Raw genomic sequence first — 19913 nt, forward strand, 5'->3', positions numbered from 1 at the left:
GAGCTGCAGCTTCCCAGGGCCCTGCATCGCAGGAGGTCGCTGGTTCCTCCCTCCTCATTCAGGCTCCCATCCCTTATGGGAGGCTGATCAAGACACTTCCTCTTCTTCTGTGGTGACCTAAATCGGAAGGAAATCCAAAAAAGAGGGGATGTATGTATATGTGTGGCTGATTCACTTTGCTGTACAGTAGAAACTAACACAACATTGTAAAGCGATTATACTCCAATAAAAGTTAATTATAAAAAAAAAAGACACTTCCTCTCCTTTTCTGGCCTTGGCTGAAACCTCACTTAGATCCTCCTAACAAATTTCTCTTGACTCCAGCCTTTGCCTCTCTGGACCATTCTCCCTACTGCTGCTAGAGAATATAAGATGCTAATCTGATCACACCAGCCTCCTACTTCAGAATTTTCACTCGCTCCCTGTGGCCCTCAGCATCAAGTCCAAACTCCTTAACATGCCCCTGAGGTCTTTCACAATGTGGTACCAACTTACCTCTCATGCCTGGTCACTTCCTACCACACACTATTGAGCTAAACACGTGGATATTCCCTATCATTCCCTGTATGAATCATACCCTTTAATGCCCCCATACCTTAGCTTATTGGCCTTCTCTCCCATACATCCTTTAAGATCCCACTGAGATGTCCCCTTTCTGAAGCCTTCCCCAGATGAAGTCAATATCTCATGGGACTTCATTCATACCTTGGTTACATTATATTTTGCTTATTAGGTTGTTTGAGGACATAGATTGGTCCTCAATCTATGTCAGAATTGGTGCTAAGTTAAGGTTGAATGAATGAATGAATGCTTTCAGAATCCTCAGAGGCATCTAGGACAGATAGACTTAGGAGAGCCCTGGATGAAAAGAGTAGAGGACAGTTGGGATGTTGGAAGCCATTTAGAGCTCATCTCTCCAAGAGCAGGCCCTCAGTCAGATTGGAAACAGAGGGGCTGGGGCTGGCATCTTAACGAGATGGTCCATAGTCTTCTCTGACCCTCAGGTGCCCTTCAGAGAAATGCTGAAGCTATGAAGAGCTTTGGACACAGGTTGGCAAAATGTTACCAGTCAGGAAGTGCATGAGCTGTTTCCATACAGTTTCAGAATCCTCAAACAAATTTAGTTTATTAATTTTCAGTCTTTTTTTTTTTCTTTTCTTTTTGGCCGCACCAAGCAGCATACAGGACTTCCCCGATCAGGGATCAGACCCGCACTCCCTTCAGTGGAAGCACGGAGTCTTAACCACTGGACCACCAGGGAAGTCCCCGCCGCCGACCACCATTGTTAACATCTTACATTACCACGGAACATGTCTCATAAGGGAGGAACCAACACTGGTACATTACTATTAACTAAACTCTAGACTTTATTTGGATTTCACAGATTTTTCTTCTCTCTCTTCCAGGATCTAATACAGTATTTAGTAAATCATCATGTCACCTTAGTCTCCTCTGGTCTGTGACAGTTTCTCAGTCTTTCCTTGCTTATCATGACCTTGACAGTTTGGAGGAGTACTGATCAGGTAGTTTGTAGAATGTCCCTTGATGTGGATTTGTCTGCTGTGTTTATCATGATTAGACTGGGTTATGGGCTTAGGGAGAAAATAACATACAGGTGAAATATACTTCTCATCACATCCTATCAGAGGGTATGTGATACCAACATGGTTTCTCACTGGTGATGTTAACCTCGATCACTTGGTTAAGGTAGTGCCTGCCAGGTTTCTCCACTGTAAAGTTACTGTTTTTCCCTTTCCATTCTCTATTCTTTAGAAGCAAAACATTAGGACATTAAGACCAGCCTACTCTCAAGGAGGTGGAGGAGGGGAGTGTTAAACGTTACCTCCTGGAGGGGCGAGTATCTACACGTATTATTTGAGATTCTTCTGTAGGGAAGATGTGTCTCTTCCCCACTTATTTAATGATTTACATTAGTATGGACTCATATGTATTTATTTTATATTTTGCATTATAATCCTGTACAACGTTATTGATTTTTTTTTACATCTTTATTGGAGTATAATTGCTTTACAATGGTGTGTTAGTTTCTGCTTTATAACAAAGTGAATCAGCTATACATATACATATGTTCCCATATCTCTTCCCTCTTGCATCTCCCTCCCTCCCACCCTCCCTATCCCACCCCTCCAGGTGGTCACAAAGCAGCGAGCTGATCTCCCTGTGCTATGCGGCTGCTTCCCACTAGCTATCTACCTTACGTTTGGTAGTGTATATATGTCCATGCCACTCTCTCGCTTTGTCACAGCTTACCCTTCCCCCTCCCCATATCCTCAAGTCCATTCTCTAGTAGGTCTGTGTCTTTATTCCCATCTTACCCCTAGGTTCTTCATGACATTTTTTTTTCTTAAATTCCATATATATGTGTTAGCATACGGTATTTGTCTTTCTCTTTCTGACTTACTTCACTCATTGATTGTGTTGCTCAAATTGTTCCAGCTTTGGCCATTGGGAGCTCTTTCAGTTAGCTCCTGTATCCCTTCCATGTACCGCCATCCCTTAGCTAGTGGGGAGCAGCCGCATAGCACAGGGAGATCAGCTCAGTGCTTTGTGACCACCTAGAGGGGTGGGATAGGGAGGGTGGGAGGGAGGGAGACGCAAGCGGGAAGAGATATGGGAACATATGTGTATATATAACTGATTCATTTTGTTGTGAAGCTGAAACTAACATACCATTGGAAAGCAATTATACCCAATAAAGATGTTAAAAAAACCCCAAAACATACTGCCATCCCTTCGGTTTTTTGAGTACCTCCTTACTTTCTGGTACTACAAGATGCTTTATATTGGTCTTGTATTTTCCTTGCCCCAGACGACACTCAGCCATTTCTCCAGGAGCTAACTTTTGAGATACAAGAAGCAGAGATGTGGAATGTTACCCTCCTAGGCACAGAGGGTGCACAGTGCTTATCTGCCCGGGGTGCTTGGGAGATTTGCTGGCAATACAGAGGAACAGTACAGGTGGAGCCGCTCCCTGTTTCCGTAGTTTCACAGGCTTGTATAGCTCTCTGGTGAGCCATCCACGGTTCTTCCATCTGCCCCGGTTAGAGCGCAGAATGTCCCTCAGACCGGCTACTCATGCCGGGCCATCAGACTCTGGAGCCTCTGCTGCCCACACACAGTGGCAGGAACTCCAGGTCCCTGAGGTTGTGCTGGTCAAGGTCTGGCCTCTCAGACTTCTGGGGACATCTCTGCCCTGCTCATTCCCAACTCTGGGTCTATCCAAATGCCGGTTTTTATTTTCCCAAGGCTGTTGTTTCAAAGTTGGCTTCTACCCCACCTCCTCTCTCTCATGCACGTTCAGTAGGTGTCCTTGCTTCCGTTAGAAAAAGGAGCCCACCAGGCAAGTGTTCCCTCCACCTCTCTCACCTTCCCCTGTGGACCCTTCTCCCCCCTCCAAGGCCAACGCCTCCGCCTGGGCCTGGACCCCATCCTCTCCCGGTTTCCCCAGGACCTCCCCTTCCTTCTCACATCTTCAGTCTTGTCCCCGCTCACTGGCTCTTCTTTGCTCAACCTAAAAGGATCCTCAAATCTCTTGCCCTTAAAAGAGTCTCTTCGGCCTCGCCTCAGCCTCCAGCCAGCATGGCATCCCCTTGACTGCGGGCCTCTTGATAGGAGAGACTTCACCAATCATTTCCCTTGACAACTGGGGCCACGAAGACCACGTTGATGGGAGATTTTCCACAGAAAAAGGGTGACTGTATTGGCTTCAATGGAGGGAGGAGGTACTGATAGGGAAATTAAGTGGCCTCTCTCTAGGGAAGATTCCAAGATAGTGGAATACTACTGACAAGAACCTGAAGCTTAGACAAGGCTCTGGGTGTCTGGGAAAGCTCCTGAGAGGCAGGACCCGTCCTAGGCCTGGAGTTGGGGTTGAAGGAGAGGAGGCCGCTCCCTACGGGAACAGCAGCCCGAGATTGGAGGAAAAGAGGGGCATCCACTTCCAAATCTTGTCTGATCCACCCTTTTCTCTGCCCGTAGGGAAGCCTTTGCCCAGAGTGACAGCCACTTTAATCATGGAGGATTTAACCTCACCTGGGCTCACACCTCTAGCATTGCCCTGCTTTCCGCTGACTGTGTGAAGCAGCCCAAGTGATTCACCAGCCCCACCTGTTTCACCTCACTACATCTTCCCAAGGTAACTTGGGTGTGCCCTTTCCATCAGTGGAGAGAAAGGAAACTCCCATTCAGGGTTTGGGATACTACTTGGCCCAATGCACTGTGAATCTATCTTCTGGTACTTCTATTCCAGCCGATCCTGCTTCTGCCATTCATCCCCCTTCTGCTGACTTCTCCCTTTGACACTGCCAGAAACCCGCACCCCTAACCAGCTTCACCTGGCCTTTGGAATTCAGCTTGTGATAAGTTTCCTCCAGGACCAAATGCTTATCTAGTCCTGGCTCTAAACAGACTTACCTGTGCTTACAGACCCTGGCCAATTCTGTGTATCTGTGGCCCAACCTATTTGCTAATTCATTCATTCAACAAATATATATATATATATTTGTGTGTGTGTGTGTGTGTGTGTGTGTGGTACGCGGGCCTCTCACTGTTGTGGCCTCTCCTGTTGTGGAGCACAGGCTCCGGACGCACAGGTTCAGCGGCCATGGCTCACGGGCCTAGCCGCTCCGCGGCATGTGGGATCTTCCCGGACCGGGGCACGAACCCGTGTCCCCTGCATCGGCAGGCGGACTCTCAACCACTGCACCACCAGGGAAGCCCTCAACAAATATTTATAGAGGACTTTCAGGTACAGTTTGAGGCACTGGAGAGACAATGATGGGCAAAAAGATATGGCTTCATAGAGTGTGCAGATGTGCCTGGGAGACATACTAAATAATTTCACAAATATAAATTACAAACAATAATTTCAATGAAGAAAAAGTACAGGAGTTCACAGTCTTGTCTGGGGCATTAGGTAAAGTGTTCCACAAGGAAGTGACAGTTTAACTGAGATCTGAAAATGAGTAGGAATGGACTAGGCAAAGGGGCTGGGGTGTCAGAGACAAGAGAGGACAAAATCTTCCCAGACTGACAGAATGGCATGGGCTGAAGGGAGGATGGCCAGTTGGCTGGAGTGCAGAAAGCAAGGGGAGAAAATAAGAGGAGAAAAAGCTGGAGAGGGCAATGGGGTTACAATGCGGCAGGGCCTTACAGCCATGTTCAGTATCTTGTCTTCATCCCAAGGACAGTGGGAAGGAAACCACTGGAGCATTTTAAGAAGAGTGGTATGATCTGATTTGTAATTGAGAAAATTACTCACAGGGAGTCGCTAGCCACATGAGAAGACCCTGAGGGTTAGCAGGTGAAGTTGTGGTCCCAGGAGACATGAGGGTAGGGTTGGGGTGTTGGCCCTCCTCTATATGCTTGTTCCTTGACTTTTTTACTGTCCTGAGTAAAAAAAATCCTGCCCAGGCTCATGTGGGCAGTATGTTCTCAGCAGAAAATGATCCTGCGAAAGGCCCAGAGGGGGGATGAAGATTAGGTTAGTCCCAGTGTCGGCCTTTAGTAGGGGATCCGGACCTGATACGTGGAAAGGAGATTAAGACTGCCCTTCTTTAAGCTCCACTTTTGCCATCTCCATTTCCCTTGCTCTAAGCCAAGTTGATTAAGCCCCCATCCCATCTTTACCCAGGGAAGAGCCCAGAACACCTGCTGCGGGTGTAGGATCCTCCCTGCCCTGCTGGCTTCCAGAATTTCATGGTGGGGGTACCCTGAGCCACCCACCTGGCGGTGGGCGGCAAGATGAAAGGGGGCTATAAGGAGGGACACAGCCGTGCCCATCACAGATTCTGAAGACCTTGAGCTCAGATCTGAATGTGTGACCTTGGGCAAATCACTTCCACTCCTGGGGCCTCGTTCCAGCATCTGCAAACTAAGGGTCGCCCCAAGTCCCCTCCAGCTGCGAGCGGGCCTCTGAATCCCCGCAGGCTGGATGCTTGCTCGCGGCACTGCGCCAAGCCCCCGGGTGGGCGTGGGGCGGGGGCGAGCCAATGCCGAATCTCAAAGGTAAGGGGGTGTGCTCAGGAGGGGGGTGGAGACCGCGGGGCGGCGCCGGGAGGACGCCGCACTCACGGCCGCGCTCCCAGCCCCTCGGCTGGGCGCCGGCCCCGGGGGCCAAGAGGTTACGTAAGGAGCCGGGCGGCGGGAGCGGGGCGGGGCGGATACCGCCCGAGCGCAGCAGCCCAGCCCCCGGCGGCCAAGACCCCGCCCGCCCGCCCGCGCCTGGTGGCGGCGGCGGCGGCGGCGGCAGCGGCGGCAGGCGCGCAGCCCCGCGGAATGGAGCGGCGCCGGGGCTGAGCCGGGCGCGCACGGGCTGCCGCATGTGCCGCGCGGGGAGCGGCTGCAGAGCGGGCGGAGAGCGAACACGAGAGGCCCCGTCGGAGCGGCAGCCGGAGCAGCGCCGGAGATGGGGTGAGTGAGACCGCGCCGCGCGCGCGCCGCGCGCGCCCCGCGCGCAACCCCAGAGGGGCTGCGGGGCCGCGGCTCGCGTCTCCCGGGCTCGGAGCCCCGAGAGCGAGCGCGCCCCTACACCCCGCGCCGGGACCCTGGAGCCAGCGAGCAGTCGGCTCCTGAGAGCCTGAGGCCGCCTGACTCCGCGCCCTCCGGCCCGGCGCGCGGACACCGGCCAGGGGCACCCCGGCCTGGGCGCGGACTTTCAGCTCCGCGCCCGTGGCCTTTCCCCTCCCAGGCAGCCCGGGCACGGGCGCGGGGGCACCGGGCGGGGACAGGCACCCTGGCCGGCCTCCGTGCTTCGGCCATTCCGTGGTCCCCTCGCTCCGGGCGCGATCAACTCCAGGGCCTGTGTTTTGGAGTCTAAGAAGCAGTTAGTCTTTCTGCACGATTGGGTTTATTACAAACAAAATGAAAATCGAAGTTTTCCTGGAAAGGGAACACACCAGATAATAATAATCCCCAGTGTAGTAATAGTGGACTTTGAGTCTGCTTTGAGATGACTGAGGATGTGTAGATAAGGCTTCAGTCTTTGAAACAACTGAGTTGATGCTCAGGAGAGAAGTTGAAGTACTCTGTCGAAGTGACTAATGCTTCTGAGTATATAAAGTAATTTAAAAAGCAGAATTGATTTCTCCTTGGCGTCTCTCTGAGCAGTAGGCGCTGTGAGTCAGGCAGCCGCTGTGCTAATCACAAAATTAACTCCTTACATCTGCTTACCCGATGTGAGCCCATATTGATGATGTGCTGTGCACACTCAGGGAACGGTTGCTATTCCCATTGTACAGATAAGGAAACTGAGGCCTGAGTGGTGGGGTGATTTCTCCCAGGTTGGGCAGGCAGCTGATAAGTGTTTGTAGAAGGACGCTGAGCGCATCGGCAGAGGGGAAGCCACAGCCTGCCTGTGGGCTTGGGAGTGGGGGGTGGGTAAGTGAGCCAGAGTTCCTGAGTCTCTGTGTCCCCTGCTGCTAAGTTTAGCGGCCTTCAAACAGCTTCTCAAGACCCAAAGACTGCTGCTGGGTGGGTCTAGAGAGCTTGCTTTCCTGTATGGGATTGGTGAGGAGTGGAAAGGGGAAGGATTGTCCTGGTGGCCTGACCCAGCTCTCATGGGTCAGTGGCTTTGTAGCACCTTACTCCTTACTTTACTCCAGGTAAGTTTCTGGAGTAATTCTACCAAGTGAATTTTATCTGTGTGGTCTGTAAAGTGTTTGGAGGAAACAGAGGGAGGTCAAGAGGAATTTTGAGAAGGGAAGTGTGAGAACTCCAGACCAACATGGGCAGGTCAGGGGGGACAGAGAGGGGCCAGGAGATTTGCTTAAGACATTGGTGCGGATCCAGGTTTCACACATGCAGAAGGTGTGAGTGATTCTACCAGAGGCACCCTGGCTGGGAAGCAGTTTTTCTGTAACATTGCCAGTGACCTCTTGGTCAGCGATGAAAGGGCTGCTCTTTGTGCAGTGGGAAGCTTTGAGGCTCTCAGATTTCATACTTTAAAAAAAAAAAGTATGGGAAGAAGGAGTTCGCAGATGTAGGTCTCAAGATGGAAGATAAAAGGGATCTGGGTAATTTTAACACTCTCTCTCCCCCCTCCCCCCAGCCAACACAAAACCAACCCAACACACTTGCATGATCAAAAACAAATATTTAAGTTCTGTGGTTGAGAACAAATAGTTCTGTGGAAATGAAAACGTTTACTCATAAAAGCTTAAAGAAAATGTCAGAAAATAATTTTTGTTTGTAGAGAAGCAGGGAGGAGTAGCTTGGAGATTTTGTTTAAACATTGAATATGCCTTTCATGTAATTTTAACATCATCTGATAAATATCTATTACTCACTTCTTGTAGGTAACGGTTGATTTGTAACTCCTACCTACTTCTGCCATTTTAATATATCCACCTCTTCTATAATTTATTTGAACGTACAAACCATGGCTGTAAGTTGAGATGGAGCTAAGGGCTGGGTAAGCAGTACAGACAGAGGAGGGTGGAGGGAGCCATTTTAACCGAAAATAGAACCAATGTCATCCTTTCCGAGAGTTGAGTAGGATGGAGGGGGATGAACCAAGAAAGGGCAGCCAGTAGAAAGTCTTGCTGTGATCCTACAGCTTTGTCATGGCTCTACTGTCTAGACATGACCAAGATTTAAGGGAAAAAAACAAAAAAACCCTGAGTTTATCTCTTCCCCACTTAAGATGCTTTTCCTCATTCAGATGTTCACTGCTATTTCCCGCTTCTCTTCTGAGAAGTATTTTGCATTAAGTGTGTGGTTTCCCCAGTAAGTTTGTGTTCTCACTCCCCAAGGAAGCTGCTTCATACCTTCTCCCCTTCTCAGACCTCTCTCTCCTCCCCATGCACACCTTGCATCCCTTTTCATTGACCAAATAGAGCCACAGTCCAAGGAAAAGCCTCATCTTCCTGCCACGCCTGCAGTCCCGTGTGCAGCTGCTCCTGTGTTTTCCTTCCCACCTGTTGTCCTACCAGAGGCTCACCCCTCCTGGCGGACCATTCATCCCATCCCCTTTCACCTTGTCAGGGAACATTTCTTGTTCTCTCACCTTCCTCTCTCTCCAGGGTCTTTCCCATCAGTGCACAAACATGTTTTAGTTCAGTGCTGTCCAGTAGAACTTTCCACACTGATGGAAACATTCTGTATCTGCGTGGTCCAGTACCGCTGCCACCAGCCACATATGGCTCTGGGGCACTTGAAATGTGGCTAGTGCGACCGAGGACCTGAATTTTTAATTCAAGTTTAAATAGCCACAAGCGGCTAGTGGCCACCATATCGGACAGCACAGCTTTAGCATCTCTCGTTTTACATCCCTGTCCTTCTTCTGTTCCACCTCTTTGCTCCCCTTCACCTGAAAACATCTCAAAAGAGATGTCCAAACCCACTGTCTCCATCCATTTCCTTCACCTACCATTTGTTAGCCCTTCACAGTCTACAGTCTGGCTTCTGTCCCCACCTCTTCACCAGAACTGTTCGGTCACTGATGACCTTGTCATTGTCTTCCTGCCCTTCTCAGCAGCCTTCCTTCACCATGGCCACTCCCTCCTCCTTCCCACCACGCTCTCCTGGGTTTCCCCTTCCCTTCCTGACAGCTCCTCTTCAGTCTCGCTGCTGGTTGCTCCTCTGTCTGACCTCAGTGTGATGGGGTGGGTTGTTTAGGAACTTGTCCTGCTTCCTTCTTGCTGTCAACACTCTCTTCCTAGGTAATGTTATCCTATCCCACCCCCACCCCCCATGGCTTTTTAAAATTTTTTAAGTTTTTAAATTTTTATTTATTTATTTTGCGGTACGCAGGCCTCTCACTGTTGTGGCCTCTCCCGTTGCGGAGCACAGGCTCCGGACGCGCAGGCTCAGTGGCCATGGCCCACGGGCCCAGCCGCTCCGCGGCACGTGAGATCCTTCCGGACCGGGGCGCGAACCCGTGTCCCCTGCATTGGCAGGTGGATTCTTAACCACTGTGCCACCAGAGAAGTCCCCCCATGGCTTTAAATACTCTCTATATGCTGGTGACTCCCATGTTTGTATTTCTAACACAGCCCTTTCTCAGGGCTTCCTGCTCTTGTCCACGCATGGAGCTCTTGATATTCCTTCCAGATCTCTCCTTCCCTCTTTCTTCCCCATCCCAGTCCATGGCCCCACCGTCCACCCATTTGCAAGAGTCGTCCTTGATTCTTCTCTCCCTTACCCCTGACATCCAGGCTGTCAGTGGGTCCCAGGGGTTCTGCTTCTGGGATATTATCTGGGGTGCATTCTCCTCTCCCTAGAATCATAGCTCCTACTCCAGTCCTGGCCACTGTAGCCTCCTTCCTGGACTAACTTCCTAACAGTCCCCCCAGCTTCCACTCTGGGGTGTCTCCAGTCCATTCTCCACATGGGAGCCCGAGTGATCGGCTTTTCAATCAGGTCACATCACTCTTTTCCTTAAGCACCCTCCAGCCGACAGGCAGCTGGCTTGTGCCCCGCCATCCCAGTCACTCTGGGCATCCCTCACTGCCTTCTGCTAACACTGGCCTCCTTTCTTTTCTTGCCCTGCCTGGGAGGTCTTTGAACTTGCTCTTCCCTCTTCCTGGAATGTTCTTGCCCTGACTCTGCAAATACCTTCCTCCTTCTCATCCTTGGCATTTTGGCATCAGGATCTCCTGCTCAGGGAACTTTCCTGACCACCCCTGTTAAATGCTGACAGTAGCCACACTTTGTTCCCACAATTGCTCACCACAGCACACCTGCTGTCTTTTGAGTTTTACCCCCTTGTTTATCATCTGCCTTCCCCAGTAGCATCCCTAGAGGACAGGGTCTTCTGTTTTTCACCAGTGAATCCCAACAGCTAGCACAGTGTCTAGCACCTAATAGGTCCCCAATAAATTTTTTGGTTGAGTTAATGCTTGAATGTGGTGGGCAGCCTTGCTTGGATTATGGCCTGGAAGCTGTGGATTACCTTTTATATAGCACACTAAATTGAGAGTTGCAAGGGCCAAGAGAGAAAGAAATCACATTTGGATGCAGTTTTCTTTTAATGCTAGAGCAAGCCATTTAGCTTTTATTGTGACTTGGGTTCATTTTCAGGCTGTCGGCTCTCACCCGATCACTGGGGTTGTAAATTACCTTTTTACCCGCCTGCAGAAGGCTAACAGAAAAGCCAGCTTGTCTGCTGTCGTGGCTTGTGGATGATTTTGTCAGTGTTTACAAACAAGATCTACTGTATTTCTGTTTGGCTTCAGTTTACACTCATTTGTTTTGTTCAGCCAAGATTACGTTGCGATGTAACCATCTTGGTTATCTAACACCGTGGGCCTTCTTTTGGTAATCTATACCGATTAGCTTTCTTCTGATGACCATTCCTTCTCCTTTCATTTTCCACTCCCTCTGAATCACACCTAATTACATAGTTCCTACAAATTACAGACTTTTCTTTGGGGTTTGTGTTGACTAAAATAGATAACAGTCTCTCAGATATATTGAGGAAACTTGTCTTCTCTTGGTCCTGTTGTGGGGTTTTTTGTTTTGTTTTGTTTTTTAATTTATTTTGGGCTGCACAGCGCGGCTTTGGGATCTTAGTTCCCCGACCAGGCCCACGGCAGTGGAATGCAGAGTCCTAACCCCTGGACCACCAGGGAAGTCCCTTGTTGTGGGTTTTTTAAGCTTTTTGAGGTTCGCTCAGTCTCTTCGTCTGTAAGGCAGTTGGAGAGTCTACTGGGGATCCGGGATGAGCAAACCTACTAGTTAGTTCCTGCCCTTGTGGAGTTTTGAGGAAGAGGAGATAAGCCACATATACAAGTACCAGCTTTATGTGTGAGTTTCAACAAACTATTGTAATCCATAGGGTGTCAGAGGAACTATCTGGGGAACTTAGGAAAGATGCCCCAGTACGCTATGGGGAGATGCTTAGGGAGAACATTAGCATGTAGGATCACCCTCATCATTTAGAAGCCCTTAGCGTCACCCTGAGTGTCAGAGATGGAAAAATACACAGTACTTGGCATGGGGTAGACACTAAGTAAATATGTACTGAACGAATGAGTGAATAGGAATAAATGAATCCTCACTTTGGGTTGACTTTCACTTTGGGAAGATGCCATCATTCTTGTTGGAAACAGTCCTGAAACACCTGGCCTTGAAGGTTTTAGAATGGAATTGAGGGCACGTTTGCTGCCTGTGCACAGTCCCCTGAAGGAGGACCCAGAGCAGAGCAGGTGGTTTGTTTTTGTCCGCTGGACTCAATGATTTGTGTAAATTACTAGGTTTCTTTTCTGTAATGGCTTCTGGGGAACTTAAGAGACAGATGTGCGGTCCCCCTTAGCAAATTTATCAGACCTCATCCTTTACCTTTATTCCTCATTCAGTTGTATGGCCCTGCCCTTGTTTTACCTTCACCCTTTTTCATCTACCGCTTTTTTTTTAACAAAATGTAAATAGCTTTGCTTTTTTCTAATTATAAAAATGTTACATGTTCCTACTAAAAAATAACAGCATAAAGGAGGAAGTGAAAATTACTTGTCATCCCACATTGCAGGGATAACCTCCATCAGCAATCGTATGTCTGTCTTTGCAGACTTTTCCATGTATTGGAATATATATGTCTCCGTGTCTAGATCTATGTCTACATAAAACAAGTATATTTTTATCCAAATGGAATCATATCATACATCTGTTTTGTAACATAAGTTTTTCAACTTAAAATACCTTGAATGGACATCTTTCCACGCCAATCACTATAAATATACATCATCATTTAAATCCAAAACTACTTCTGATTTGTCATTTTGCTGAATTTTATACATCCTTGCAAACCTGCTTAAGTCCTTTCTAGAACAAGGCAGGGTATAATTTAAAAAATAAAAACGACATTTTGATAATCTTTTAAAGCAGTTGTTTGCTTTAAATGAATTGCTGAAGGAAAGAAATGGTAGAGGAAACCAGGATCACAATTAACGTTGGGTAATTTGCAGTGACTGTGTAATTTTGAGTGAGTCACTGCTCCTTAGTGAATCTTGGTAAGAACACCAAGGATTCGTCGTTGTTGCTAAGGGTGTTGGTGGACCAGGACCCAGCTGCTCAAACTGTTTCTGCTTGTTTGGAAATATCAGGGCAGAGTAATTCTGCTTTAAGACCTGGAGGAGAAGGCGCTCTACAAGCAGAAAGCACCCGTGCCCACCCCTGAGCACCCCTTCTGCTGCAAAGCCCTTTGTCTGGTGGGCATCAGGCCCCTCCTGCAGAGAGGCTTCCCTTGGCGAGGGGATTGGCAGGGACACACATACAGGAGGGACGGGTACAGTCCCTGCTTCAGTTGTCAGGCAATTAAAGAAAAACACCTGGGTAAATCCTGTGACATGTTACTCAGCCAGCATTGGCGTCTAAAACCTTTGGAGAAAGACTTCCTTTTGGCATATGGAGTGGGGCTGGGAGCTCCTTTTCCCTTTGAAAAGAAAAACTTCCTTCACCTTTGTCAGACGAAAGTGAACAGCAGCCCCCAAACAGATTTACAATGGAGAAAAAGCATTTTTCAGAGTATTCGAACTCTCAGGTGTAACAAGTCCTGACCTTGTGGGTCTTGAGGGTTAGACTTTGGTTTTTTTCTAGCATGAAGATACATTAAGCAAAAAGCAGCCTCGAGAGGAATTGAGGCAAAGAGCTTCTTTCTAAATTCGCATGGGTTTGGAGACGCTGGTCCCCAAGCCCCGTGTGTTCTGTGTCTGCACTTCCAGGTATTGCTCACGCAGGCTGCCCCCAAGTCGTATTTATAGGCTTGGAGGCACGCGCTGGCAGCAGGAGCCGGTGTCCTATAGCGGGTGTGCGTTGTGTGGGAACAGTGTCAGGTTGGAAACCTCTGCTGAATGTACGATGAAGCCTCCAGAAGTTCTGCCGCCGGGTGCTGTTAGTCATATGGTATCATTCTGGTAGAATTTATTTAAATTATATTTCAAATTAGCTTGTTAGAATAAAAATACACGTGTGGGGAACACATTTAGACATTTGTCAACGACTAGAGATTTTTTTTCTATTTAAACAGTTTTATTCACAAGCCTGGTTGATTGTCTTCTTCTTCTTCTTCTGAGGAATTGGGGACTGTGGCGCCCCCTCACCCCATGGAGAAAAGCTTAGGATAAGGCATCGCCACCAGCCAAAGCAGTTAGCTTGAGAGCTGTGTAGTAAGAGACCCTTTGGTACCCAGGTGCCTCCCAGCCGAGTTGAGGCTGAGGCCCAGCTACCAGGGGGGCTCTGACGGTCCCTTTTTTGTTGCCTTGTCCTGGGGAGATCTTGGTCCAGATCACCAGTGAGGGGCAGACCTGCCCAGCCAGCCCTTTGTCCTCCTTCCTCCCTTTGTGCTCTGGGGGAAATCTTGTCTGTGGGTTTTGGGGTAGGGGTTGTCCACAGGGATCCAATTAATGAGGAATATTGTAGACCCTGCTGCCCAGGCATTAGATCCCTTTTGGGACTTTTAATTGGGAAAACTTTTAATTGGGGTTGTTGAGATAAATGGAGAACAGGAGAGTTGTTTGTCCTGGGGGGGCGTGGGGTGATGGAGAAAAGGTCCTCCTGGGGAAGAGGAATGGAGCCTGTTTCGGGAGGCTCCAAAGGGCAGGAAAAGGAGGTCTCGGTGGAGGCGGCATCAAGGCTGATTTCAGGTCATGGGCCTGAGGATGAGCTCTAACCCCTCCGAGCGGACTGAAGATGAAACTGGCTGTCTCGGGCTTCCCTGGTGGTGCAGTGGTTGAGAGTCCGCCTGCCGATGCAGGGGACACGGGTTCGTGCCCCGGTCCGGGAGGATCCCACATGCCGCAGAGGGGCTGGGCCCGTGAGCCATGGCCGCCGAGTCTGCGCGTCCGGAGCCTGTGCTGCTCAACGGGAGAGGCCACAACAGTGAGAGGCCCGCGTACCGCAAAAAAACAAGAAAACAAAAAAACTGGCTATCTCAGCAAGATGAGTCCATTGTCATGGAAGGCCACCTGTCAGGGGGGCTCAGTACAGACCCCAGCCCCCCTGGTTGGCTGTGTGAGCTTGGACAAGTCATTTTATCTCTCTAAGCTTCACTGTCTTCAGCTGTTAAAGGACTGAGACGATTAATGAGAAAAATGTGTGTAAAGCGCTTAGCACAACGTCTCACACATAAATATTTCATCAGTGGTGGCCAAATTCACCGTGATCATCATGATCATTTCCGTTTTGGGTAGGAGGTTGGCAGGTGTACTCCTCAAGGTACTCCTGAGGTACCCTATGGAGTACATGGTTGGGAATGGTCCATTCTTCATCTTTAATCCTCTTGGGCGCTCCCCTGAGTCCTCAGCTGCTGGCCAGTCCTGAGTACTGCCAAGGTTGGTTCCCTGTCACTGGGTGACCCGGAGAATATGCGGTTTGCCTTCTGAAGCTCTCGTTCGTATCACTAAAGCCTCTCCAGTCGTGCGGGTGGAGGAATGTTACCAGTCCGTGGACACGGAAGGTTAGGAAGCTGACCCACCCATCCCAACAAGAAAGCCAGTCTACCAACCAGTTGCTTTCATGGGGAGGTGCAAGTGTGGACAAAAAACCCAAGGAGCTCTCCCCGTTGTGGGCATCAGACTAGGGATTTGTGTTGCTGGTTAGGGAACCCTTCATTGTATATTCATTCTCTTATTCTTTCAAGGAATCGTGGCCATCTACCTTGTGTCAGGCACTGTTGTAGGTGCTGGGAACAAACACAATGATGACCATTCATGGTCCCATGATGCTTGCAGTCTAGTGGGGAGGTGGACATCAACCAAACATTACCTAGTGGACTAACGTGGGAGGGATATGGGACCAGGGGCCATGTGGACTAGACAGTAGTTGGTTTCAGAGGCTCATATCTCTGATTCCCACCCACTTATATGGATCTGAACTCCTTTCTCATCACCCTTCATCTGTTCATCAGCTCCTGTAGCTTTCTTTTTTATAATTAAAAAAATTTTTTTTAATTAATTAATTTTATTTTTGGCTGCATTGGGTCTTTGTAGCTGTGAGCGGGCTTTCTATAGTTGCAGCGAGTGGGGGCTACTCTTCGTTGCAGTGCATGAGCTTCTCATTGCAGTGGCTTCTCTTGTTGCCGAGCACGGGCTCTAGGCACACGGGCTTCAGTAGTTGTGGCTTTCTGGCTCTAGAGCACAGGCTCAGTAGTTGTGGCACACAGGCTTAGTTGCTCTGCGGCGTGTGGGATCTCCCCGACCAGGGCTCGACCCTGTGTCCCCTGCATTTGCAGGCGGATTCTTAACCACTGTGCCACCAGAGAAGCCAATCCTGTAGCTTTCTTGACTCTTTGACCAATGACCATCCCCTAGCTCTTGAGCACCCTCTCTGGGCCAGGCTCCAGGAGGACAGAGGTTGTTAGAACAGGGTCCCTGCCCTCCTGAGGCAGATGGATGGTGGGCAGCTAATTAGGGCAGTGAGATTAGCCCTTGTATTGAAATATGAACAAGGATGAAATGCTTAACTCTGCAAGAAGTTAGAGAAGGCTTCTTGAAGGAGATGACCTTGGAACTGAGTCTTGAAGGACGAGTAGGAGTTTCCCAGGCAGACAGAAAGGCAGGACAAGGCGAAGCATTTAGATGGAGAGAGCTTCCCATAGGAGGCAGTGGAGTATGGAGGTCAAGAACAGAAACCTTGTACTCAGGCCTGGCTTGGCCATTCGCTGGCTGTATGACTTGGAGCAAGATACTGACCTTCTTTGACCTTCAGTTTCCTCATCTGTGAAATGGGAATGATAATAGTACCAACGTCATAGTGTGGTTGTGAGGATTAAATGAAATACACATTGTGATGTGTGTTAGCTGTTAGTAGTGGGCAGGGAGGTGAGAAAGAATGTGAAGTACATGCTGAGTGTGGAGAAGGGGTCAGGAAGGTATAGACATGAAGGAAAGGCCTTTGTGCCAAGTGGTTGGGACTTCATCCTGTGGGTGGCAGGGAGCCAGTCATGGGTGAGGCTGGAGGTGGGGGGAGCAGTTAGTCTTGGTACCAGAGAATGAGGCCTGACCCCCAGGGCAGTGGCAGGCAGTGGGCTCAGAGAGGAAGAGGTGACTTGGGGTAGGAGGCAGAAACATGCTGTATCCCATGGAATTGGACTTCAGTCTATACATAATGAGGGAACACTTTCCGTTTTGAAGAGAAGAATGTTACTTGCGTTAGGAAAATTATTCCAGAGATGGTAATGAAGGGTTGCATAGAAAGTTAAGAGATTAGAGGAAAGAGACCTCATAGGAACTAGCCACAGTCAGGCAAGAAATGTTGAGAGCAGAAAGAAGATATGGCACAGACTTATGTAACGTAACCTTGCCCTGTTCTGTTCCAGATCTGAGGCGGCTTCTAGGAATGAACATAATACAATAAAATAGAAAAATATATGTAAGACACCTTGCTGGAGGTGAGAGGTAGAAAGCTTGAACGTCTTTCCTATAGAGTCGCTAAGTTAGGACACAAATTAAACTATTATTTAATGAGAACTTAGTGGGTTGGAGTTACCATGCAGAGTGTGTCTATATAATATCTCATTTAATTCTCACAACAACCCTCACTTTCATAGTTGGAGACACTGGACTTGAGAAATCAGTAATCTGTTCAAGCTCCTAGCCAGGAAGTGGCAGAGTTGGAAACCAAGTTCAAGCCTGTTTGAGAAGCAGAATCCATGTTCTTGAGATGCACTTTCTGGAGGCCAGAGACGCCCTGAGAGTCAGGTGGGAGGTGGACACACGGCTCTTGATTGTTGGAATGAGAGAAAGGGAGAGGCAGAGTTGCCAGCAATTCGGATATTTCTAGACGGTATGGCTGAGTGGTACGGTATGAGTGGTACGGTATGATGGTGGTACCATTAACCAAGATTGGGAACACAAGAGGAGGTGCAGTTTTGGGAAGGGAATTGATGAGGGTTTAGTCTGGGGTGATTATGGTAAATTTCCACTTGTGGTGTGTCATATGGAGTGGCCTCTGTCAGTAGAAATTCAGCCCTAGCACTTAGCAATGCACTTAGCAATTAGGATAGAATCAGAGGTACAGCAATTAGGATAGAATCAGAGGTACAGATTTGAGAGCCATCACCTCTGAGATGGATTTGATCAGCCAAGGAGAGAGTGGGTCAAGAAGGTGAAGATGGAACTCTGGGAAAGGATGACAGTTGAAGAGAAGGAAAAGAAGCCAGTGGGTGAGTCTTAGAGGTGATGACATTGGAGGAAGGCTGGAGGAGAGAGGTGTCGCGGAAGCCAGGGAAGAGGAGGCTGAAAAGGGAGGTGTACTCAACAGGAGTGAAGACCTCAGAAAGCTGGGTGGGGACCCAAGGTGCATGCTGCTAAATACACTGTGAGGGTGGGAGTGTTAGGGCACTGATGGATTTTAAGAGCAGCTTCAGCCTAGTGTGAAGGCATAAATCCATCTGCAGTGATTTAAGGAGTGAGCATGTGGTAGGGGAATAGAGAAGTCTGGCTGGAGATGAAGGTGAGTTTGAGGATGAGTCAGGGTAGAAGGAAGGCTGGTTTTTATTTCATAATTGAGCATGTTGCAAGTCTGAGGGGGAAGGGAAAGGAGGAGGTTGAAGGCATTAGAGAAAGATGAGAGGCAGTGAGGTTGGAGGCAGGCGGGAACTAGAACAAGAGCTTTCGGCTGGGAGGGTCATCCTTAGAGACCAGGCAAGGTACAGGTATGGAGGCATTTTGAGGCTGTGGTGGAAAGGGGAATGAGGGAGCTGGGTCGACTGGTTTTTTTCATTTTATTTATTTTTGGCTGTGTTGGGTCTTTGTTGCTGCGCGTGGGCTTTCTCTAGTTGCGGCGAATAGGGGCTACTCTTCGTTGCGGTGTGCGGACTTCTCACTGTGGTGGCTTCTCTTGTTGCGGAGCATGGGCTCTAGGCACGCGGGCTTCAGTAGTTGTGGCATGTGGGCTCAGTAGTTGCAGCACACAGGCCCTAGAGCATGCGGGCCTCAGTAGTTGCGGCACATGGGCTCAGTAGCTGTGGCGCACGGGCTTAGTTGCTCCGCGGCATGTGGGATCTTCCCGGACCAGGGCTCAAACCCATGTCCCCTGCCTTGGCAGGCGGATTCTTAACCACTGTGTCACCAGGGAAGTCCCAACTGGCTTTTCCTTCTCAGTGTGAGCTAAGGAATTGATCTGAGAACCAGGCGGTAGTTTGGGAACAGAGGAAATGGTTTGGTACAGCTGGTTGTTGGGGGTGGGGCAGGGAGTTAGCTGGGGCCAATACAGATTTGTGAGCAACCTGAGGGACTAGTTGGAGATTCAGGAATGTGAGTTTGCAAAGGTGCCAGTTGCCACAGCTAGACTACTTGCCAACATCCAAGCGACCTGGGGGCAGGAGCAGAGGCAAGCAGTCCCAGACCCAGATGATGGGCAGTCAGAGACGGCCACCCTGGTTGGATTCCAGGTGCTTTGCTCTCCGCAGCTGTCGGGGATGCTGCGTAGGAGGAGGGGAGAGCCTGCTTCATCCCCATCAGTCCCTCTTTTGCTTTCGCTTCTCTGGGTAGCCAGTCACTGTTCTGTTGTTAATAATTCTTCCAGACCTTTTCTAAAAAATGCATTAAAGTTCTTGCCAGCATGACCTCTTTGAGTAATGAGATCTGTAAGTTTATTAACCTCTGTGAGAAGTGGATTTCCTTGCTCCAGGGGAGCAGATAATCTCTTGGAGGGAATGAACATTAATGTGGTGACCCGCAGGGTCAGCTCGACACCTGAGGGCAGAGGCAGGGTGGGGATGGCTTATCTGTGCCCTCTCCCCCACCATCTGATGTAGGGTGTGTCCCATGGAAGATGGACTGAGGGCTTCTGCACAGCGCTGTCTCCTTGACCTCACTCTGAGTCTTGCAGTGGCCCAAAGCTGAGATGGTAAGAAAAACCAGACCATAACAAAACCTCATTTCTTTTGATGAGTCTGATTCTCTAAGTATGAGAAGGGGAAGGGAGGGCATGGGAGCACTGAGTCTTACGCAGAC

The 19913-nt window shown here is 49.2% G+C and overlaps 1 protein-coding gene across 2 annotated transcripts in view; it reads left to right on the forward strand.

Moving 5' to 3' along the window:
- Window positions 1-6249: 6249 nt before the first annotated feature.
- The window catches only part of HOMER2 (homer scaffold protein 2), a 93044-nt gene continuing 79380 nt past the window's right edge, over window positions 6250-19913 (forward strand). For both annotated transcript variants that reach the window (XM_060157643.1, XM_060157652.1), the window contains exon 1: window positions 6250-6432. In XM_060157643.1, coding sequence (XP_060013626.1) covers window positions 6428-6432 — 5 coding nt within the window. In that variant the 5' untranslated portion in view covers window positions 6250-6427. The remainder of the gene's footprint in view (window positions 6433-19913) is intronic.

Source organism: Lagenorhynchus albirostris, chromosome 1 (assembly GCF_949774975.1).
Source record: "Lagenorhynchus albirostris chromosome 1, mLagAlb1.1, whole genome shotgun sequence".
NCBI lineage: Eukaryota > Metazoa > Chordata > Mammalia > Artiodactyla > Delphinidae > Lagenorhynchus > Lagenorhynchus albirostris.